This window comes from Entelurus aequoreus, linkage group LG22, assembly GCF_033978785.1.
Source record: "Entelurus aequoreus isolate RoL-2023_Sb linkage group LG22, RoL_Eaeq_v1.1, whole genome shotgun sequence".
NCBI classification, from domain to species: Eukaryota; Metazoa; Chordata; class Actinopteri; order Syngnathiformes; family Syngnathidae; genus Entelurus; species Entelurus aequoreus.
This window is the reverse complement of record NC_084752.1, coordinates 4,233,711-4,258,957: the sequence shown is the minus strand read 5'-3', so window position 1 is coordinate 4,258,957 and position 25,247 is coordinate 4,233,711. Positions and strand designations below refer to the sequence as shown.

Genomic DNA, 25,247 nt, shown 5'->3' with positions numbered 1-25,247 from the left:
ACTTTGTTGTCTGTGAAGCACTTTGAGTCTGCCTTGTGTATGAAAAGCGCTATACAAATAAAGTTGCCTTGCCTTGCCTTGCCTAAATAAATTGCCAGAAATAGCCAATTTACTCAATTTACCTTTAACTCTATGTTATTATTAATAATTAATGATATTTACACTTAATTGAACGGTTTAAAAGAGGAGAAAACACGAAAAAAATGACAATTAAATTTGGAAACATAGTTTATCTTCAATTTCGACTCTTTAAAATTCAAAATTCAACCGAAAAAAAGAATAGAAAAACTAGCTAATTCGAATCTTTTTGAAAAAAATAAAAAAAGAATTTATGGAACATCATTAGTAATTTTTCCTGATTAAGATTAATTTCAGAATTTTGATGACATGTTTTAAATAGGTTAAAATCCAATATACACTTTGTTAGAATATATAACAAATTGGACCAAGCTATATTTCTAACAAAGACAAATCATTATTTCTTCTAGATTTTCCAGAACAAAAATTTTAAAAGAAATTCAAAAGACTTTGAAATAAGATTTAAATTTGATTGTACAGATTTTCTAGATTTGCCAGAATAATTTTTTTGAATTTTAATCATAATAAGTTTGAAGAAATATTTCACAAATATTCTTTGGGGCGGTATAGCTCGGTTGGTAGAGCGGCCGTGCCAGCAACTTGAGGGTTGCAGGTTCGATCCCCGCTTCCGCCATCCTAGTCACTGCCGTCGTGTCCTTGGGCAAGACACTTTACCCACCTGCTCCCAGTGCCACCCACACTGGTTTAAATGTAACTTAGATATTGGGTTTCACAATGTAAAGCGCTTTGAGTCACTTGAGAAAAAGCGCTATATAAATGTAATTCACTTCACAATTCACTTCACTTCGTCGAAAAAACAGAAGCTAAAATGAAGAATTAAATTAAAATGTATTTATTATTCTTTACAATAAAAACAATACATTTACTAGAACATTGATTTAAATTGTCAGGAAAGAAGAGGAAGGAATTTAAAAGGTAAAAAGGTATATGTGTTTAAAAATCCTAAAATAATTTTTAAGGTTGTATTTTTTCTCTAAAATTGTCTTTCTGAAAGTTATAAGAAGCAAAGTCAAAAAATTAATGAATTTATTTAAACAAGTGAAGACCAAGTCTTTAAAATATTTTCTTGGATTTTCAAATTCTATTTGAGTTTTGTCTCTCTTAGAATTAAAAATGTCGGGCAAAGCGAGACCAGCTAGCTAGTAAATAAATACAATTTAAAAAATAGAGGCAGCTCACTGGTAAGTGCTGCTATTTGAGCTATTTTTAGAACAGGCCAGCGGGCTACTCATCTGGTCCTTACGGGCTACCTGGTGCCCGCGGGCACCGCGTTGGTGACCCCTGTTCTATACTAAATCCTTTCAGCAAAAATATGGCAATATCGCAAAATGATCAAGTATGACACATAGAATGGATCTGCTATTCCCGTTTAAATAAAAAAAAAATCATTTCAGTAGGCCTTTAAACATTGTGTTTAATCTCCCATTAGGGCACTTTGGACACATGCGTCTAGTTTTGTCATCCAACATGACACAACAAGTGTGTACGATGTATAGTATTCTTCTTTTTTTTTACCGTGTGTCAGCCATTTGACACCACCCTGACCTTTTAGGACGCCTCCCTCACACCCAATGAGCTCGCCTTTCCCACAAACATGCATGCATATACAAAATGTGTCCGCACCTTCCCTCTGATACTGTGACGACAGCACATACGAGGATGTGATACACACTGCTGATGCTGATGCTCCCTTTCCTCTCAGCACATTTTTGTTCATCCCACTTCAGTGAAGCTCCGACCTAAAATGTCAACCCGTATTTTTGGGAGGTTTTATCTGAAAGGGTTGTTGTTGGAAAAATATAGAAAAGTTTCAGGACAAGCCTTATTTGAACATTTCAGTCCCTCCAGGATTTTCCCATTTCGAGCAATCCCGAAAATGATGCGCAACCTCACAATTTTCTCCAACGCCCGAAACATTCTCGCACATTTTGAATACCCTCATAAAGGTTTCATGTACAAACCCCGTTTCCGTATGAGTTGGGAAATGGTGTTAGATGTAAATATAAACGGAATACGATGATTTGCAAATCCTTTTCAAGCCATATTCAGTTGAATGCACCACAAAGACAACATATTTGATGTTCAAACTCATAAACATTTTTTTTTTTTTTGCAAATAATCATTAACTTTAGAATTTGATGCCAGCAACACGTGACAAAGAAGTTGGGAAAGGTGGCAATAAATACTGATAAAGTTGAGGAATGCTCATCAAACACTTATTTGGAACATCCCACAGGTGAACAGGCTAATTGGGAACAGGTGGGTGCCATGATTGGGTATAAAAGTAGATTCCATGAAATGCTCAGTCATTCACAAACAAGGATGGGGCGAGGGTCACCACTTTGTCAACAAATGCCTGAGCAAATTGTTGAACAGTTTAAGAAAAACCTTTCTCAAGCAGCTATTGCAAGGAATTTAGGGGTTTCACCATCTACGCTCCGTAATATCATCAAAGGGTTCAGAGAATCTGGAGAAATCACTGCAGGTAAGCAGCTAAGCCCGTGACCTTCCATCCCTCAGGCTGTACTGCATCAACAAGCGACATCGGTGTGTAAAGGATATCACCACATGGGCTCAGGAACACTTCAGAAACCCACTGTCAGTAACTACAGTTGGTCGCTACATCTGTAAGTGCAAGTTAAAACTCTCCTATGCAAGGCGAAAACCGTTTATCAACAACACCCAGAAACGCCGTCGGCTTCGCTGGGCCTGAGCTCATCTAAGATGGACTGATACAAAGTGGAAAAGTGTTCTGTGGTCTGACGAGTCCACATTTCAAATTGTTTTTGGAAACTGTGGATGTCGTGTCCTCCGGACCAAAGAGGAAAAGAACCATCCGGATTGTTCTAGGCGCAAAGTGTAAAAGCCAGCATGTGTGATGGTATGGGGGTGTATTAGTGCCCAAGACATGGGTAACTTACACATCTGTGAAGGCGCCATTAATGCTGAAAGGTACATACAGGTTTTGGAGCAACATATGTTGCCATCCAAGCAACGTTACCATGGACGCCCCTGCTTATTTCAGCAAGACAATGCCAAGCCACGTGTTACATCAACGTGGCTTCATAGTAAAAGAGTGCGGGTACTAGACTGGCCTGCCTGTAGTCCAGACCTGTCTCCCATTGAAAATGTGTGGCGCATTATGAAGCCTAAAATACCACAACGGAGACCCCGGATAATAGTTTGAGAGTCCAGTCCATAGTGGATCTAACATAATAGTGAGAGTCCAGTCCATAGTGGATCTAACATAATAGTGTGAGAGTCCAGTCCATAGTGGATCTAACATAATAGTGTGAGAGTCCAGTCCATAGTGGATCTAACATAATAGTGAGAGTCCAGTCCATAGTGGATCTAACATAATAGTGAGAGTCCAGTCCATAGTGGATCTAACATAATAGTGAGAGTCCAGTCCATAGTGGATCTAACATAATAGTGAGAGTCCAGTCCATAGTGGGGCCAGCAGGAGACCATCCCGAGCGGAGACAATTCCTCATCAGACGATCCTGCATGCAGCTTCGTCGGGTTCTATTCAAAAGGTTTACGTGAATAAATGCTGGGTGCTTTGGTAAGCATACATTTGCTATAAAAGCGGCTTGTTCTAACACCTTGAGACCACTAGGTGTCAATACCTGCAGTGGAACAATTGAGTTTAGGTTGCAGTTTACCATTTTAACATTGACCTGAAAAAGAGAAAAGAGTCACTATTTACTGTGGTACATGCATGCTAGGTGGCTGTTTATGCCTGACATGCATGCACACTTCAAACTCCCTCGCACATGTCTTTTATTTTCAACGCCAAGCATGTGACACGTGCGGCGGTGATTAGCGTGACGCATGTTTGTGTCGAAAGAGACATTTTTTTTCTTCTTTTCCCTCCCCTAAAGCCGGGAAAGATATTTGCGCGTGCATTTGTGGCTTTCTGCGAGCTCTGCGGATGTTACCAAGCAACTGTGCAGGAAGGTTACTCTCACGCTGACTCACACTGTGGAAACATTTCACTTGATTCTAAATCAGGAAATATTTAATTACATGCAATTATGCTTCTTATAAATATTAATATTATTTCCTCCTTTTCCCCCCCCCCTCCTCTTCTTCAAGGTTGTGACAAATATCCCAGAAGTTCAGAGCCAAGGCAGTGATGCACGGCTTAGGAGAAGGAAGGTACAGAAACTAACCTGTCATGATGTGCAATCAGTTTATCGCCTTTACTTCTCCCTCCCTGCGCTCTTATCTCGCCACTAATAAACAATCCCTCCAGAAAAAAAAACTGATGGTCACATGACTAACAGAAGCAGGAAGCAGTAACTATTATTGTACTATTTGCACAATGAATAAAAACACTGGGAAAAACTTGAATTAAAAGTATAGGCAGTGCTTTTAAACATTATTAAACGGTCATGCAAGTGCTTTAAATAGGTTAATATTAAATAATAACAACCTCATCCTGAACTTACTTCAGAGCTTATGCTGTATTTTATGGAAATTAAGTTCTGTTTTTATTACGAATTCATGCCGTTGATTTTTTTTGCGTTTTTTTTTTAAATCAAATTATGCTGACAATTTAGCTGAATAAAAATATTTTATATTTTTACATTGTTTTTGAAATTCAGTGTAAAAAGATCAGTGCAGAAATACTACATTTTTCTGCACGGATTTTTTACACCGACTATTTTTACACTGAATTTTTCTGCACCATTTTTTTCTATTTAATTTTTTTGCACTGATTTTTTTTTTACACAATGAATTTTAAAACATTGCATTTTAACAAACTGAATTTTTAAACACACAAATTGTGCTCCCAATTTGTATTCAATGAAATTGTCAGCATAATTGATGTAAAAATAATTCAAAGAAAAAAAATTAAGTTACATAAATTCAGTGTAAAAAAACTTGTAATAAAGACACACATCAACCTCCATAGTATTTCTGTTTGTTTAACTAATGACCAAAATACAGTACATATCAATGGGGTGAAAACAAACTATTTTTTTTACTTTTTTTGGTTGGCAATTAAAATTATTCAATGTACAATATGAATTTTAGGAAGGAACTGGGAAGATTATTTTATATTTGTGATAATATTCTGTATATTTTACTTGAATTTTCCCCACAAAATGATAATTTAAAAAAATATATATACCTGTATATTTAAAATTAAATACCAGTAAAATATTTGTCAAATGCTTTACCAATGCTAAATATGAAAAATCAAAAAAGTGAAAAGGTTGTCTAATAAGAGGTGCTATTTGGAATAGGGACACGCATTTAACAAAACAGCAAAATAAATAAATACATCTATTAATAGATAAATAAAATAAAATCTGCTAAAATATATATGGTTGCTTACCCTACAAATTTTCTAATAATAAATACATGATGGACTAGTATAGGGCTGCAACTAACGATTCATTTTATAATCGATTAATCTGTCGATTATTACTTCGATTAATAATCGGATAAAAGAGACAAACTACATTTGTATCCTTTCCAGTATTTTATTGAAAAAAAACAGCATACTGGCACCATACTTATTTTGATTATTGTTTGTCAGCTGTTTGTACATGTTGCAGTTTATAAATAAAGGTTTATAAAAAAAATAAATTTAAAATTAAAAAATTAAAAATTGCGCATAGCATAGATCCAATGAATCGATGACTAAATTAATCACCAACTATTTTTATAATCGATTTAATCGATTAGTTGTTGCAGCCCTACACTAATTATGATATTTTAATTCTAGCTACCTTCTTGAACTGGATTTTAGTCAAAAACAGTAAGGGTCTTGCTCAGGGGTCACCAACCTTTTTGAAAGCAAGAGCTACTTCTTGGGTAGTGATTAATGCGAAGGGCTACCAGTTTGATACACACTAAAATAAATTGCCAGAAATAGCCAATTTGCTCAATTTACCTTTAACTCTGTTGTTATTAATAATTAATGATATTTACACTTAATTGAACGGTTTAAAAGAGGAGAAAACACGAAAAAAAATGACAATTAAATTTTGAAACATAGTTTATCTTTAATTTCGACTCTTTAAAATTCAAAATTCAACCGAAAAAAAGAAAAGAAAAACTAGCTAATTGGAATCTTTTTAAAAAAAATTAAAAAAATAATTTATGGAACATCATTAGTCATTTTTCCTGATTAAGATTAATTTTAGAATTTTGATGACATGTTTTAAATAGGTTAAAATCCAATCTGCACTTTGTTAGAATATATAACAAATTGGACCAAGCTATATTTCTAACAAAGACAAATCATTATTTCTTCTAGATTTTCCAGAACAAAATTTTTAAAAGAAATTCAAAAGACTTTAAAATAAGATTTCAATTTGATTCTACAGATTTTCTAGATTTGCCAGAATAATTTTTAAAAATTTTAATCATAATAAGTTTGAAGAAATATTTCACAAATATTCTTCGTCGAAAAAACAAATTAAAATGTATTTATTATTCTTAACAATAAATAAAATTAATTTACTTGAACGTTAATTTAAATTGTCAGGAAAGAAGAGGAAGGAATTTAAAAGGTAAAAAGGTATATGTGTTTAAAAATCCTAAAATCCTTTTTAAGGTTGTATTTTTTTTTATATTTTTCTCTAAAATTGTCTTTCTGAAAGTTATAAGAAGCAAAGTAAAAAAAAATATGAATTTATTTAAACTAGTGAAGACCAAGTCTTTAAAATATTTCCTTGGATTTTCAAATTCTATTTGAGTTTCGTCTCTCTTAGAATTAAAAATGTCGAGCAAAGCGAGACCAGCTTGCTAGTAAATAAATACAATTTAAAAAATAGAGGCAGCTCACTGGTAAGTGCTGCTATTTGAGCTATTTTTAGAACAGGCCAGCGGGCTACTCATCTGGTCCTTACGGGCTACCTGGTGCCCGCGGGCACCACGTTGGTGACCCCTGGTCTTGCTTGACCTTTAACCTGAGTTATGTTTTGACAGTGACATATACAGTATGATGTCACTTGATTTCTTTAAAAAAAAAAACATTTGTGTTTAGATAAACACATAAATATTTAATCTTTTAAGGACCGGGTGAAAATACGTCCATATGCATCGTAATAAAAGCCGTAAATAAATTCTTCTTTTCAAAACCACCTGCATGATTCATGTGCTATCAAGATATAACCTTATCAAATTTCTATCACCATACTCATTAACTCATAGCTCCTCCATAAAAGTCTTGTGGCTCTCATGGCCAAGCCTCTGTAAAAGGTCTATTAAGGTAATTGAAAAGGAGATTAGTGATAACAAACCCCCCCCACACACACACACACACACACACACACACACACACACACACACACACACACACACACACACACACACACACACACACACACACACAAGTCAGTACTGAGGCCCTAAACATGCCTCAGTCGTATCCTCAAACGCGGTCATTAAGTTTAAGGAAATGTTGATTCCTTGAACAGCAACTCGAACATTGACACTGTGTATATCTGTGTTTGTTTAGCTCTTCTACTTCTGTATCGCTGCACACAAAAAGGTACAAATGCATTAAGACATGCACTCCTACGCTATTATTTTCTGACAAATATCCAACTTGGCGGCGCGGTTATTTATCCCCAAAGTTTGATCTCCATAAGTCGGATTGACTTAAAATTTCTCACACTCTTGCAATACATGCTACAAAACACAAAACCCTGCGTACATTTTTTCAGCATTGATTGTGCAAACGTGTACACGAGTAATCATACACACATATAAAGTATATACTTGTACATAGAAAGGAAGTGTCAAGAGGGGGTTTTTGCGGCTCACTGCGGGCTCGTTCTCCCGGGAATGCAGAACGGACAACTCCGGACGACAGCGTGAGGTAGGAGATGATTTTAATCTTCTCAAGAAATCTTGGCAGGGCATGAGGTAAACAAACATAAACTATGGCGTGGAACAAACACGAAACTGTGGCATGAAACAAACAGCATAAACTATGGCTTGGAACAAACACAAAACTGTGGCATGAAACAAACAGCATAAACTATGGCGTGGAACAAACACGAAACTGTGGCATGGAACAAACAGCATAAACTATGGCTTGGAACAAACACGAAACTGTGGCATGAAACAAACAGCATAAACTATGGCTTGGAACAAACACGAAACTGTGGCATGAAACAAACAGCATAAACTATGGCGTGGAACAAACACAAAACTGGCATGGAACAAACAGCATATACTATGGCTTGGAACAAACACAAAACTGTGGCATGAAACAAACAGCATAAACCATGGCTTGGAACAAACACGAAACTGTGGCATGAAACAAACAGCATAAACTATGGTTTGGAACAAACACGAAACTGTGGCATGAAACAAACAGCATAAACCATGGCGTGGAACAAACACGAAACTGTGGCATGAAACAAACAGCATAAACTATGGCGTGGAACAAACACGAAACTGTGGCATGAAACAAACAGCATAAACTATGGCGTGGAACAAACACGAAACTGTGGCATGAAACAAACAGCATAAACTATGGCGTGGAACAAACACGAAACTGTGGCATGAAACAAACAGCATAAACTATGACGTGGAACAAACACGAAACTGTGGCATGAAACAAACAGCATAAACTATGGTGTGGAACAAACACAAAACTGTGGCATGAAACAAACAGCATAAACTATGGCGTGGAACAAACACAAAACTGTGGCATGAAACAAACAGCATAAACTATGGCTTGGAACAAACACGAAACTGTGGCATGAAACAAACAGCATAAACTATGGCGTGGAAAAAACACAAAACTGTGGCAAGAAACAAACAGCATAAACTATGGCGTGGAACAAACACGAAACTGTGGCATGAAACAAACAGCATAAACTATGGCGTGGAACAAACACGAAACTGTGGCATGAAACAAACAGCATAAACTATGGCGTGGAACATACACGAAACTGTGGCATGAAACAAACAGCATAAACCATGGCGTGGAACAAACACGAAACTGTGGCATGAAACAAACAGCATAAACTATGGCGTGGAACAAACACGAAACTGTGGCATGAAACAAACAGCATAAACTATGGCGTGGAACAAACACGAAACTGTGGCATGAAACAAACAGCATAAACTATGGCGTGGAACAAACACGAAACTGTGGCATGAAACAAACAGCATAAACTATGGCGTGGAACAAACACGAAACTGTGGCATGAAACAAACAGCATAAACTATGGCGTGGAACAAACACGAAACTGTGGCATGAAATAAACAGCATAAACTATGGCGTGGAACAAACACAAAACTGTGGCATGAAACAAACAGCATAAACTATGGCGTGGAACAAACGCAAAACTGTGGCATGAAACAAACAGCATAAACTATGGCGTGGAACAAACACAAAACTGTGGCATGAAACAAAACAGCATAAACTATGGCTTGGAACAAACACGAAACTGTGGCATGAAATAAACACGACTTACGTGGACACGGCTAGAATCGAACAATGACGCCAGGCCGACTGACTGGCAAAGGCAGGCTTAAATAATGCCTCTGATTAGTGCTCGCGAAGCAGGTGAGCGGGCGAACACTAATCAGAGCCAGGGGGAAATAATAAGTAACCATGGTAACCAAACCAAACTCAGAGATGTCACAAACAGGAACTAAAAGAGTCCAAAGCTAACAGAAAATAACTAAAACATGATCCGGACCACGGATCATGACAGGAAGATATCCTCCAAAATCAATAAAAAGGTTTTTCTATTTAGAGCAGGTGTACACATTACGTGGATGGCGAGCTAGCGGTCGATGGTGGAGGGTGTGTCAGTCCATCGCCAGCCAGGCATTAAAAAAATAGACCTAAAAATTAGCGATCATCAATCTTCACCATGACGTCACTTGATTGACATTCACGGCACCCGAGGGTCTGGTGAGATGACGCTGGCTGCTGCCAGATCATTATTAAGAAAAAAATGACCGACAGGAAGGCGAGAAACACTTTTTATTTCAACAGACTCTCGCAGCGTACCCGCCATCAAAACTCTAAAGACCGACTGCACAGTTACTATCTTCACAATAAAAGCCCTGCTTCATCCTGCCTGCACTAACAAAATAAGAGTCCCAGAAAGCTAGCGAGCTACGGAGTTTGCCACCAATGTATTTCTTGTAAAGTGTATAAATGTTAGGCTTGTCCCTGACAGTTTGGTTATGTTTTAGTTTTTCCTTTGTTTTATTTCCTGTCAGCACTCTTATTTTGGTTCAGTTTCCTGCTAGTCTCCCTGAGCGCTGTTTCCCCTCAGCTGCGGCTGATTGGCACCTGGTCACACCTGGTGTCAATCAGCCGGCTGCTATTTAGACCTGCCTTGCCCTCCTGTGTAGGCTGGAGTATTCTGTCCCACTCCGGTGGGCCAGGTATGCCAAGTGTCCCCGCAATCAGCGGGGAAGAGTCAGGTGGCGACGGCGAGTTTTATTTTGGAAAACCTTGTTACATTGTTTAATGCATCCAGCGGGGCATCACAACAAAATTAGGCATAATGTGTTAATTCCTCGACTGTATATATCGATATCGGTTGATATCGGAATTGGTAATTAAGAGTTGGACAATATCGGATATCGGAAAAATTAATTCCACTCAAGGTATGCTGTATTTTATGGAAATTCATGCCGTTGATTTTTTTTGCGTTTTTTAAAATCAAATTATGCTGACAGTTTAGCTGAATAAAAATATTTGACCAAACCGTGTGTGTTTTAAAAAATACATTGTTTTTGAAATTCAGTGTAAAAAGATCAGTGCAGAAATACTACATTTTTCTGCGCTGATTTTTTACACTAACTATTTTTACACTGAATTTTTCTGCACCATTTTTTTCTATTTAATTTTTTTGCACTGATTTTTTTTTTTACACAATGAATTTTAAAACATTGCATTTTAACAAACTGAATTTTTAAACACACAAATTGTGCTCCCAATTTGTATTCAATGAAATTGTCAGCATAATTGATGCAAAAATAATTATAAGACAATTTCGCTGAATAAAAATAATTGAGCTAACCGTGTGTTTTAAAAATAGTGTTTTTAAAATTCAGTGTAAAAAGATCAGTGCGGAAATATTAAATTTTTCTGCACGGATTTTTTACACCAACTATTTTTACACTGAATTTTTCTGCACCATTTTTTTTACATTGAATTTTTTTGCACTGATTTTATTTATTTTTTACACTAAATTTTTACACAATGAATTTTAAAACATTGCATTTTGACAAACTGAATTTTGAAACACACAAATTGTGCTCCCACTTTGTATTCAATGAAATTGTCAGCATAATTGATGTAAAAATAATTCAAAGAAAAAAAATTAAGATACATAAAGTCAGTGTAAAAAAACAACAAAAAAACTTGTAATAAAGACACACATCAACCTCCATAGTATTTCTGTTTGTTTAACTAATGACTAAAATACATATCAATGTAGTAAAAACAAACTATTTTTTACTTTTTTTGGTTGGCAATTAAAATTATTCAATTTACAGAAGTACAATGATATGAATTTTAGGAAGGAACTGGGAAGATTCATTTTTATTTCTGATAATATTTTGTATATTTTACTTACATTTTCCCCACAAAATGATAATTAAAAAAAATATATACACCTGTATATTTAAAATTAAAAATTAAATACCAGTAAAATATTTTTCAAATGGTTTATCAATGCTAAATATGAAAAATCAAAAAAGTGAAAAGGTTGTCTAATAAGAGGTGCTATTTGGAATAGGGACACGCATCACTCAAGGATTTTGCCACTGTTTTGACGTCATTGCAATCCTCCTGATAGCATCCAGCAATTTCCTAATGGCCTTATTTCCTCGTTCATTTCCTTTTTAAAAGAGCGAATCAATACCTGAGCCCGGAAGGATTCAAATCAGGTCAAGCTGAAGAAGCAGCGGCCCCAATTACGTTTCCAAAGATTGGCCCATTAGCTCCACAGGCGGCTACGAACAGCCTAAATGGATGCGGCGTCGATTAAACTTGCCAACGAGCCATTTAGCGAGTGCCCTAAATGGAAATGTCTGACTAATAGTTGGCCTAAAAGGGAAGAAAGAAGCCTTTTAACTCAAATTAAAGCTTTTCCAACGTGGTGACATCAGCACCGTTCCATAGGCAACTCCGTCAGTCGGGCAGCGAGTAGCCATGCAGACGGGTCACAAAGTGATGGTAGTCAGACTACGTTTCTTCGCCTACAATACGGTGGGAGGGACGCGCCATCACTACCCGCTCCAGGTCGGCATGGTACTGCGACCACGTGTCACCTTTTCCAGTTTTACGCTCCTTGCCTTTTATTGCCGGGCCGCGTGTGAACGAACGTTTTATAGCATCCCGAGCAAAGGTTGCGTTTGTGTCAGGTGAACAAGTGCGCAGACGTCAGCATGGGTTTTCTGTACCGACAGGTGAGGAGGGTGGCGAGTGGCGACGACACCCACGTGACCCCCCGGCCCGTGCGCCCGGCCCCGCCGCCTCAGGGAGATCGGCCGATGGGGTTCCCCCCGGCGTCGAGCGCCAGTCCGGAGGTTATGGAGACGACTCACACGCCTCACAGAGACACAACCATGCCTGCCTATTGCCATGGCAACCTGGACGTCAGGTCCTCCATTGTTGGCAGGGAGGCCCTCAGAAGGTATGTGAGGTACTCCAGATGGTGCATTACCATGCTGCTTTATGGGGGTGTTGCATGAACAAATACCAATCTCAAACTGCATTATCTGTACTTTTTAGGCATTGACTGTAAGCCTTACAAGGGCATTCCATAATGCAATTTAAAAAAACAAAGGCCCTGCGATGAGGTGGCGACTTGTCCAGGGTGTACCCCGCCTAGGGATGATGTTTGATAAGAAATTATCGAGTTCGAGCCCATTATCGAATCCTCTTATCGAATCCTCTTATCGAACCGATTCCTTATCGATTCTCTTATGGAATCCAGATAGGTTGTTGTATATGGAAAAAAACCACAATATTTGGTTTAACAAAAGCTCACTTTTATTTTATAAGAAAAAAATAAAATAAAAATATATATTGACTGTTGTTACCCAGGGTTAGGGTTGGGTATCGTTTGAATTCGAACGATTCCGATTCCGATTCCTGGCGATTCTCGATTCCCGATTCTTTTAAGAGGCAGGGTCAAAAAAAAGTTTAGGATATTTTAAATGAGCTAGCTAACCTACAGTCTTTCTGAATGAAATAGTCTGACATTCTCCATCAATTTTAATTCTATTAACTTTTTTATGAACTTTACTATAAATTCCTCACAGGGCTGTTTTCAACTAGAATATAAATATCAAATCTATGAACTTGAATATAAATATTATAAATTATGAATACATTTTCCCAGGGGTACACTTTCCTCAAGAGAGCTTTATTTTTGAAAACCTCATGAAAACACATTTACACACAAGTGTATGATGCTGCAGGAAACCTCATGAAAACACATTTACACACACAAGTGTATGATGCTGCAGGAAACCTCATGTAAAACACATTTACACACACAAGTGTATGATGCTGCAGGAAACCTCATGAAAACACATTTACACATAAGTGTATGATGCTGCAGGAAACCTCATGAAAACACATTTACACATAAGTGTATGATGCTGCAGGAAACCTCATGAAAACACATTTACACACACACGTGTATGATGCTGCAGGAAACCTCATGAAAACACATTTACACACACAAGTGTATGATGCTGCAGGAAACCTCATGAAAACACATTTACACACACAAGTGTATGATGCTGCAGGAAACCTCATGAAAACACATTTACACACACAAGTGTATGATGCTGCAGGAAACCTCATGAAAACACATTTACACACACAAGTGTATGATGCTGCAGGAAACCTCATGAAAACACATTTACACACACAAGTGTATGATGCTGCAGGAAACCTCATGAAAACACATTTACACACACAAGTGTATGATGCTGCAGGAAACCTCATGAAAACACATTTACACACACAAGTGTATGATGCTGCAGGAAACCTCATGAAAACACATTTACACACACAAGTGTATGATGCTGCAGGAAACCTCATGAAAACACCTTCACACATAAGTGTATGATGCTGCAGGAAACCTCATGAAAACACCTTTACACACACAAGTGTATGATGCTGCAGGTACTTAAAAATGTTAGCGTGCTCCCACTGATGGGCTAACCTGGTGCAGAAAAGCAAATAAACAATAAGAAACAACTTGCAAAAGCCAGTCCAGATTAGCAGCAGGTACAGTATAAAATCAGAAACAGTTCTTGTTTAGGAAAATGAGCATATCCGCCTTCTCAGGCAGGATGCGTGAGCGTTCTGGACAGATAGTGTCTCCTGCTGTGGAAAATACACGTTCGCTGGGTGTGGAAGAAGCTAGAACGCATAAATAGGAGAAAGCGTGATCTGACAGCAAAGGATAAGTCTTTTGTTGGTTCCAGCACCATGCAGCAGGGTCGTCAGACATAAGTATCGGTGGAACGTCCTGGTACATCTGCAGCTCTCTCGCCACTCCTTTCTTGATGGACATGGAGCTCTGTTATTTCGCGGTTATTTCGTTTTTGTTTTTTTTGTAAAGTAAAGCCACACTTTGGACCGCCGACGCCCGCTATCCATGCTTGAGCTTGACTGACTCGCTCGGCTATGCTAACACTTCCGGCGGTGGGCGCTTCTTCGTTGGTGCTCAGCGGCTTCTTCTTCCGGTTCGGCGGACATATTTTTTTCCGGTTGGCGGACTGGGTATCGAAAATAGGAATCGAAATTTAAACTTTTGAACGATTCCGGGAGAATCGGAAAGTTAGTCCCGGTTCCAATCGATACTCGATACCCAACCCTACCCATGGTATGGTTTTGTTTGTTTTTTTGTCATAAAAAAATACAATCATGTGTGCTTATGGACTGCATCCCTGCAGACTGTATTGATATATATTGATATATAATGTAGGAAGCAGAATATTAATAACAGAAAGAAACAACCCTTTTGTGTGAATGAGTGTAAATGGGGGAGGGAGGTTTTTTGGGTTGGTGCACTAATTGTAAGTGTATCTTGTGTTTTTTATGTTGATTTAATTTTTTAAAAACATTTCAAAAAATTAAAAAAATATATATTTTTTTTAATTTCTTGCGCGGCCCGGTACCAATCGATCCACGGCCCAGTGGTTGGGGACCACTGGTGTAGGCTACAAGATAACGTTAACGTTATCAGACACATACAAAAAGGCTAACATTACCGTTAGCCACTGACTATGCTTAGGTAACGTTAGTCTAGCTAACATTACTGCAATCCTGGATTTACATACGAGGTAACGTTATTTTAGCCTAAAGGCTACGAGTGAGCAGATATGGAAATTAACTGGCAACAGTTAACGTTAGTTACTCACCAGCACTATCACTGGAATTGGTGCTGCAAGTTGAAGAGGGGCGTGCTCCGTCGCTGCTTCTCCACGACACCTTTCTCTAACCTTCAGGTTATGTGCAGCCTGAACTTGTTTCAACATGCTTGTTTTACTTCCCCCCTTACTTGAGAGCAAAGCCTGGCAATAATTGCAGATAGCCGTTTCCTCGTCGTATTTTTTTGTAAAATGAAGCCATGCCTTGAGGCGTTTTTTCCGGTCCATTGTTGTTGCTGCTTTCTGCATCTGCCGCCTAATGACTGGGCTACGTCATTTCCTGGGACGTGCCACAGGGCATTTCCTAGTAAAAAAAAAAAGGGATTCGTTCCCAGGGATTCGAATAAAGAACCAACTCTTTTTCTTTACTATAGTGGCCTCGATAACGGGACACGGTTCTGAAAAAGGGATTCGAGTCCATGGAATCGGTTCTTTTCTTATCGAACAACCGGGAGAACCGGTTTCGAACATCATCCGGAACCCCGCCTTCCGCCCGAATGCAGCTGAGATAGGCTCCGGCGCCCCCCGTGACCCTGAAAGGGACAAGCGGTAGAAAATGGATGGAAGGATGGATAAACCCCTAAAGCAGAGGTGTCAAAGTCGTTTTCACTGAGGGCCACATCGCAGTTATGTTTGGCCCCAATTACATAATTTCGCTATGCATTTTGTTCGTAGATTTTTTTTAAACTAAAATGTAAAAAAAAATATGGTTAGTTGCAATAATTTCACCTCAATATTTAGTGTACAATACTGTAAATGGTAAAACAGTACTGCTGTTTTTATGGTAGGAAAAGGCTGCTATGTGTACTCCATGTAATCGCAAATTATGTTAGCTTAAATCTTGTCTAATTATGCAAAATATATTATTAAACATTCAATCCGTGTTTTAAATAGATAATAAATACTAATAATAATGATTCAAAGCAAGTTATCCATCAAATTGTGCAATGTAAAAGTAGCAATAGATTTCACGGTAAAATTGTGAAATTTACTGTGTTTTTTTACAGTAATACACCGTAAAATCTACAGTTGTTGATTTGCGGTAAAAAAAAAACAAAATCAAACTGGCAGCTCAGGTGCCAGAACTTTACTGTAAAATTTACATTTGTTTTTTTTACTGTAAATAAAAAAAACTGCAAATTTGCGATTACATGGAGTACATTTTTTTTTTTTCTCCCAAAATAGAAAGAAACAATACATTTAGTAAAAAAAAAAAAAACAGTACTTATTGATACATATTATTTCCAGGCTTTCAAGGGCCAAATAAAATGAAGTGACGGGCCACATCTGGCCCCCGGGCCTTGAGTTTGACACCTGTGCCCTAAAGGGAACAATTTAAAAAAAAAAACTAAAGTTTTGTTTCCATCCTATCTTTTATATTGCACAATTTGATGGATAACTTGCTTTGAAATCATTATTATTAGTATTTATTTCTATTTAAAAAATGGTTTAAATGTTTAATAATATATTTTTGCATAATTAGACAATATTTAAGTTAACATAATTTGCGATTACATGGAGTACATATATATTTTTTCTCCCAAAATAGAAAGAAAGAATACATTTAGTAAAAAAACAAAGCAAAAAAAACAGCACTTTATTGATACATATTATTTCCAGGCTTTCGAGGGCCAAATAAAATGAAATGACGGGCCACATCTGGCCCCCGGGCCTTGAGTTTGACACCTGTGCCCGAAAGGGAACAATTTTTATTTTTTTTAAACTAAAGTTTTGTTTCCATCCTATCTTTTATATTGCACAATTTGATGGATAACTTGCTTTGAAATCATTATTATTAGTATTTATTTCTATTTAAAAAATGGTTTGAATGTTTGATAATATATTTTGCATAATTAGACAATATTTAAGTGAACATAATTTGCGATTACATGGACTACATATATTTGTTTTCTCCCAAAATAGAAAGAAAGAATACATTTAGTAAAAAAACAAACCAAAAAAAACAGTACTTTATTGATACATATTATTTCCAGGCTTTCGAGGGCCACATAAAATGAAGTGACGGGCCACATCTGGCCCCCGGGCCTTGAGTTTGACACCTGTGCCCTAAAGGGAACAATTTTAAAAAACAAACTAAAGTTTTGTTTCCATCCTATCTTTTATATTGCACAATTTGATGGATAACTTGCTTTGAAATCATTATTATTAGTATTTATTTCTATTTAAAAAATGGTTTGAATGTTTGATAATATATTTTGCATAATTAGACAGTATTTAAGTTAACATAATTTACGATTACATGGACTACATATATTTGTTTTCTCCCAAAATAGAAAGAAAGAATACATTTAGTAAAAAAACAAAGCAAAAAAAACAGCACTTTATTGATACATATTATTACCAGGCTTTCGAGGGCCAAATAAAATGAAGTGACGGGCCACATCTGGCCCCCGGGCCTTGAGTTTGACACCTGTGCCCTAAAGGGAACAATTTTTATTTTTTTTAAACTAAAGTTTTGTTTCCATCCTATCTTTTATATTGCACAATTTGATGGATAACTTGCTTTGAAATCATTATTATTAGTAATTATTTCTATTTAAAAAATGGTTTGAATGTTTGATAATATACAATAATTAAGTTAACATAATTTACGATTACATGGAGTACATATATTTGTTTTCTCCCAAAATAGAAAGAAAGAATACATTTAGTAAAAAAAAAAAAAAAAAAACAGTACTTTATTGATACATATTATTTCCAGGCTTTCAAGAGCCAAATAAAATGAAGTGACGGGCCACATCTGGCCCCCGGGCCTTGAGTTTGACACCTGTGCCCTATAGGGAACAATTAAAAAACATACTATCTTTTATATTGCACAATTTGATGGATAACTTGCTTTGAAATCATTATTATTAGTATTTATTTTTATTTAAAAAATGGTTTGAATGTTTAATAATATATTTTGCATAATTAGACAAGATTTAAGTGAACATAATGTTCGATTACATGGAGTAATTTTTTCTCTCTCCCAAAATGGAAAGAAAGAATACATTTAGTAAAAAAAAACAAAAAAACAGCACTTTATTGATACATATTATTTCCAGGCTTTCAAGGGCCAAATAAAATGAAGTGACGGGCCACATCTGGCCCCCGGGCCTTGAGTTTGACACCTGTGCCCTAAAGGGAACAATTTAAAAAAACAACTAAAGTTTTGTTTCCATCCTATCTTTGATATTGCACAATTTGATGGATAACTTGCTTTGAAATCTTTATTATTAGTATTTATTTCTATTTAAAAAAATGTTTGAATGTTTAATAATATATTTTGTATAATTAGACAGTATTTAAGTGAACATAATTTGCGATTACATGGAGTATATATATATATTTTCTCCCAAAATAGAAAGAAAGAATACATTTAGTAAAAAAACAAACCAAAAAAAACAGCACTTTATTGATACATATTATTTCCAGGCTTTCGAGGGCCAAATAAAATGAAGTGACGGGCCACATCTGGCCCCCGGGCCTTGAGTTTGACACCTGTGCCTTAAAGGGAACAATTAAAAAAAAAAACTAAAGTTTTGTTTCCATCCTATCTTTTATATTGCACAATTTGATGGATAACTTGCTTTGAAATCATTATTATTAGTATTTATTTCTATTTAAAAAATGGTGTGAATGTTTGATAATATATTTTTGCATAATTAGACAATATTTAAGTTAACATAATTTGCGATTACATGGAGTACTTTTTTTTTTTTTCTCCCAAAAGAGAAAGAAATAATACACTTAGTAAAAAAACAAAACAGTACTTTATTGATATATATTATTTCCAGGCTTTCGAGGGCCAAATAAAATGAAGTGACGGGCCACATCTGGCCCCCGGGCCTTGAGTTTGACACCTGTGCCCTAAAGGGAACAATTTAAAAAAACAAAAACTAAAGTTTTGTTTCCATCCTATCTTTTATATTGCACAATTTGATGGATAACTTGCTTTGAAATCATTATTATTAGTATTTATTTCTATTTAAAAAATGGTTTGAATGTTTGATAATATATTTTGCATAATTAGACAATATTTAAGTTAACATAATTTGCGATTACATGGACTACATATATTTGTTTTCTCCCAAAATAGAAAGAAAGAATACATTTAGTAAAAAAACAAACCAAAAAAAACAGCACTTTATTGATACATATTATTTCCAGGCTTTCGAGGGCCAAATAAAATGAAGTGACGGGCCACATCTGGCCCCCGGGCCTTGAGTTTGACACCTGTGCCCTAAAGGGAACAATTAAAAAACATACTATCTTTTATATTGCACAATTTGATGGATAACTTGTTTTGAAATCATTATTATTAGTATTTATTTATATTTAAAAAATGGTTTGAATGTTTAATAATATACAATAATTAAGTTAACATAATTTACGATTACATGGAGTACATATATTTGTTTTCTCCCAAAATAGAAAGAAAGAATACATTTAGTAAAAAAAAACAAAAAAACAAAACAGTACTTTATTGATACATATTATTTCCAGGCTTTCGAGGGCCAAATAAAATGAAGTGACGGGCCACATCTGGCCCCCGGGCCTTGAGTTTGACACCTGTGCCCTAAAGGGAACAATTAAAAAACATACTATCTTTTATATTGCACAATTTGATGGATAACTTGTTTTGAAATCATTATTATTAGTATTTATTTATATTTAAAAAATGGTTTGAATGTTTAATAATATACAATAATTAAGTTAACATAATTTACGATTACATGGAGTACATATATTTGTTTTCTCCCAAAATAGAAAGAAAGAATACATTTAGTAAAAAAAACAAAAAAACAAAACAGTACTTTATTGATACATATTATTTCCAGGCTTTCGAGGGCCAAATAAAATGAAGTGACGGGCCACATCTGGCCCCCGGGCCTTGAGTTTGACACCTGTGCCCTAAAGGGAACAATTAAAAAAAACAAAAAACTAGGGATGTCCGATAATGGCTTTTTGCCGATATCCGATATTCCGATATTGTCCAACTCTTTAATTACCGATACCGATATCAACCGATATATGCAGTCGTGGAATTAACACATTATTATGCCTAATTTGGACAACCATGTATGGTGAAGATAAGATAATTTTTTTTTTAAATAATAAAATAAGACAACTAAATTAAAAACATTTTCTTGAATAAAAAAGAAATTAAAACAATATAAAAACAGTTACATAGAAACTAGTAATTAATGAAAATGAGTAAAACTAACTGTTAAAGGTTAGTACTATTAGTGGACCAGCAGCACGCACAATCATGTGTGCTTACGGACTGTATCCCTTGCAGACTGTATTGATATATATTGATATATAATGTAGGAAGCAGAATATTGATAACAGAAAGAAATGGGGGGAGGGAGGTTTTTTGGGTTGGTGCACTAATTGTAAGTGTATCTTGTGTTTTTTATGTTGATTTAATAAAAAAAAATAAAAAATAAAAATAAATAAATAAATTAAAAAAACGATACAGATAATAAAAAAAACGATACCGATCATTTCCGATATTACATTTTAACGCATTTATCGGCCAATAATATCGGACATCCCTACAAAAAACTAAAGTTTTGTTTCCATCCTAGCTCTATTCTTTGTTGCTTGAAGATACAGACAATATATGGATATATCTGGACGGTGGTAAAATAGGTTAGCGCCACTGTTTGTGGAAGCGAGGCGCTATATTTCCCAGGCTGACGGGAGAGGGTGAAAGGTGAGTGTTTGACAGCAATCAGTGATCTAAAAGCCTGAGTCTCTGGCATGCACACAAGCCTATTATAAGCATCTGAAACTGGGCAGGCTTGGTGTCCAGTGTCCTCGGCCCTCCTGGAATAGCTGGACTACAGCTGGGGGTCTGTTGTGTTTGTAGCAGCCCGGTCCGGGAATCACCCATGTCCGCTGGGTGGAATGGTCAGATGGTGGGAACTCTTACAGAAAACCGTGTCAAAGAATAGCCTCTGTTGTGCAACACACTTGATAACGGTCCACCGTGTGATGACCTCATGCAAAATCTGGGCTTTGATTAGCAGTGGAGGAAGTCAATATTCACTCTGACCCCCGGCTTCCTCTTTAAAGCATTTCAGTCGTTCAAAATCATTGGAGAGTGTCTGAACATTGAGCCCAGTAGGGTGCTGACAACCTACACGTACCCTCTCAGTCTGACCTCCTGACATTAGCTATGTCACGCTCAAAACTGGGTCAGATATCCTTTACAGTCTATATGATAGGAGTGCTCTGCTGTTTTTCTAGGAACTGCTGCATAGTCAAAGATCCTGTATATCAGTGGTCCCCAACCACCGGGCCGCACAAGAAATTCAAAGAATTTTTTAAAAAATTAAACAAACAAGAACAAAAAAACATTTTTATTTTTTATTAAATCAACATAAAAAACACAATATATACACTACCGTTCAAAAGTTTGGGGTCACCCAAACAATTTTGTGGAATAGCCTTCATTTCTAAGAACAAGAATAGACTGTCGAGTTTCAGATGCAAGTTCTCTTTTTCTGGCCATTTTGAGCGTTTAATTGACCCCACAAATGTGATGCTCCAGAAACTCAATCTGCTCAAAGGAAGGTCAGTTTTGTAGCTTCTGTAACGAGCTAAGCTGTTTTCAGATGTGTGAACATGATTGCACAAGGGTTTTCTAATCATCAATTACCGTCATTTCCGGACTATAAGCCGCACCAGCTAAATTCAGGGGAAAATACAGATTGCTCCATATATAAGCCGCACCCGACTATAAGCCGCAGGGTTTTGATGTGTAATTAGCGTAGTATATGGGGGTTCCTGCTACCACGGAGGGGATTGTCGGGACAGAGATGACTGTTTGGGAACGCAAAGCGTCCCATTTATTAACAATAAATCTTTCAATCATTCAATCAAACTTTCACATCTTTGACATGGCGAACAGCATTCGTGCAGAGTACAAATAATACAACGGTGCAAAGTAATACAAAGTGCTCGCCTGTACGTTATCAAAATAACCAGCCTACCGGTATATGAAAAGTCAGTCTTTAATCATTGTGTCATTGTCTTCCTCCTGCGTACTAAAACCACCGAAATCCTCTTCGTCGGTGTCGGAGAAGAACAGGCCGTAAATAAGCCGCACCCTTGTATAAGCCGCAGGGACCAGAACGAGGGGGAAAAGTAGCGGCTTATAGTCCGGAAATTACGGTAGCCTTCTGAGCCAATGAGCAAACACATTGTACCATTAGAACACTGGAGTGATAGTTGCTGGAAATGGGCCTCTATACACCTATGTAGATATTGCACCAAAAAGCAGACATTTGCAGCTAGAATAGTCATTTACCACATTAGCAATGTATAGAGTGTATTTCTTTAAAGTTAAGACTAGTTTAAAGTTATCTTCATTGAAAAGTACAGTGCTTTTCCTTCAAAAATAAGGACATTTACATGTGACCCCAAACCTTTGAACGGTAGTGTACGTTATATATCAATATGCAGGGATACACTCCGTAAGCACACATGATTGTATTTCTTTATGACAAAAAAAATTAAAAAATACCATACACCCCCCCCCCACGCCCCACCTCCCCGGTCCGTGGGACAAATTTTCAAGCGGTAACCGGTCCGCAGCTACAAAAAGGTTGAGGACCACTGCTTTATATGACAGGAACCATGCTGTTTTTAAGAATGTACTGCAAAGATCCTCTATATGCCATGACTGTTTTTTGAGTTGTGTAGGGACGAATTGCAAAAACACATCAAATATCTTCTATAAGCCTGGTGCTGTTGTTAAGGAACTCCTGCATAGTCAAAGATCCTCTATATGACAAGAGCCATGGTGTTAAGGATGTACCGTATTTTTCGGACTATAAGTCGCAGTTTTTTCCATAGTTTGGCGACTTATACTCAGGAGCGACTTATGTGTGAAATTATTAAGACATTAGCGTAAAATATCCAATAATATTATTGATGTCATTGACGTAAGAGACTAGACGTATAAGATTTCATGGGATTTAGCGATTAGGAGTGACAGATTGTTTGGTAAACGTATAGCATGTTCTATATGTTATAGTTATTTGAATGACTCTTACCATAATATGTTACGTTAACATAGCAGTTGGTTATTTATGCCTCATATAACGTACACTTATTCAGCCTGTTGTTCACTATTCTTTAGACATTTTAAATTGCCTTTCAAATGTCTATTCTTGGTGTTGGCTTTTATCAAATACATTTCCCCAAAAAATGCAACTTATACTCCAGTGCGACTTATATATGTTTTTTTCTAGGGATGTCGATGCCGATAAATGCATTAAAATGTAATATCGGAAATTATCGGTATCGGTTGTTTTTTTTATCGGTATCGTTTTTTTAATTTTTATTTTTTTATTTTTATTAAATCAACATAAAAAACACAAGATACACTTACAATTAGTGCACCAACCCAAAAAAAGCTCCCTCCTCATTCACACAAAAGGGTTGTTTCTTTCTGTTATTAATATTCTGGTTCCTACATTATATATCAATATTAATCAATACAGTCTGCAAGGGATACAGTCCGTAAGCACACATGATTGTGCGTGCTGCTGGTCCACTAATAATACTAACCTTTAACACTTAATGTTACTCCTTTTCATGAATTACTAGTTTCTATGTAACTGTTTTTATATTGTTTTACTTTCTTTTTTATTCAAGAAAATGTTTTTAATTTATTTATCTTATTTTATTTTATAATTTTTTTTTAAAAGTACCTTATCTTCACCATACCTGGTTGTCCAAATTAGACATAATAATGTGTTAATTCCACGACTGTATATATCGGTTGATATCGGTATCGGTTGATATCGGTATCGGTAATTAAAGAGTTGGACAATATCGGATATCGGCAAAAAGCCATTATCGGACATCCCTAGTTTTTTCCTTCTTTATTATGCATTTTCGGCCGATGCGACTTATACTCCGAGAAATACGATACTCGAATATCACAATATAGTAATTTTCTATATCGCACAGAGACAAACCCGCGATATATGGAGTATATTGGATATATCGCCCAGCCCTAATACCAGGAGTCATACGGCAGTTTTAAGGGCCTACTGCAAAAACACAGTCAAAGATTCTTTCAGCGTGTGCTGCTGATTTTCAGAAACTACTCCATAGTCAAAGATCCTCTATATCAGTGGTCCCCAACCACCGGGCCGCAGCCCGGTACCAGTCCACGGACCGATTGGTACCGGGCCGCACAAGAATTTAATTTTTTTTTTTTTTTTTTTTTTTTTTTTTTTTTTTTTTTTTTAATGAAATCAACATAAAAAACACAATATATACATTATATATCAATATAGAGCAATACAGTCTGCAGGGATACAGTCCGTAAGCACACATGATTGTATTTATTTATGTAAAAAAAAAATAAAAAAAAAAATTAATTTTTTAAAATTGCTGTTTTAAGGTTGTAGTGCAAAGTGTGACGATCTGTCACATTCAGGTTGGGTTGTGTTTCCTGGGTTTGGTGTTTGTTTCCTGTCAGTGCTCTCATTTTGGGCCGTTTCCCTTCACCTACGGCTGATTGACAGCCTGGCCACACCTGGTGTCAATCAGCCGGCTGCTATTTATGCCTGCCTCGCCCTGCAGTCAGGGCTCGAGGATTGTTTGCTGTCGCCTGTTTTCCTGGTATCCTGTCTCCTGTTATCCTGGTTCCTAAAGTTCAAGTACCAATGATTGTCTCACACACACACTAGGTGTGGTGAAATGTGTCCCCTTGTTCA

At 36.5% G+C, this 25,247-nt stretch overlaps 1 protein-coding gene across 6 annotated transcripts in view; it reads left to right on the top strand.

Annotated features, from left to right (window-relative positions):
- Window positions 1-25,247, top strand: part of fam13a (family with sequence similarity 13 member A) — a 183,306-nt gene that overhangs the window by 44,652 nt on the left and 113,407 nt on the right. For 5 of the 6 annotated variants that reach the window (XM_062032614.1, XM_062032613.1, XM_062032616.1 and 2 more), the window contains 2 exons: window positions 4,198-4,260; window positions 12,517-12,743. In XM_062032614.1, the coding sequence (XP_061888598.1) occupies window positions 4,198-4,260; window positions 12,517-12,743 (290 nt within the window). The remainder of the gene's footprint in view (window positions 1-4,197; window positions 4,261-12,516; window positions 12,744-25,247) is intronic. The other variant, XM_062032615.1, reaches the window with a different exon arrangement.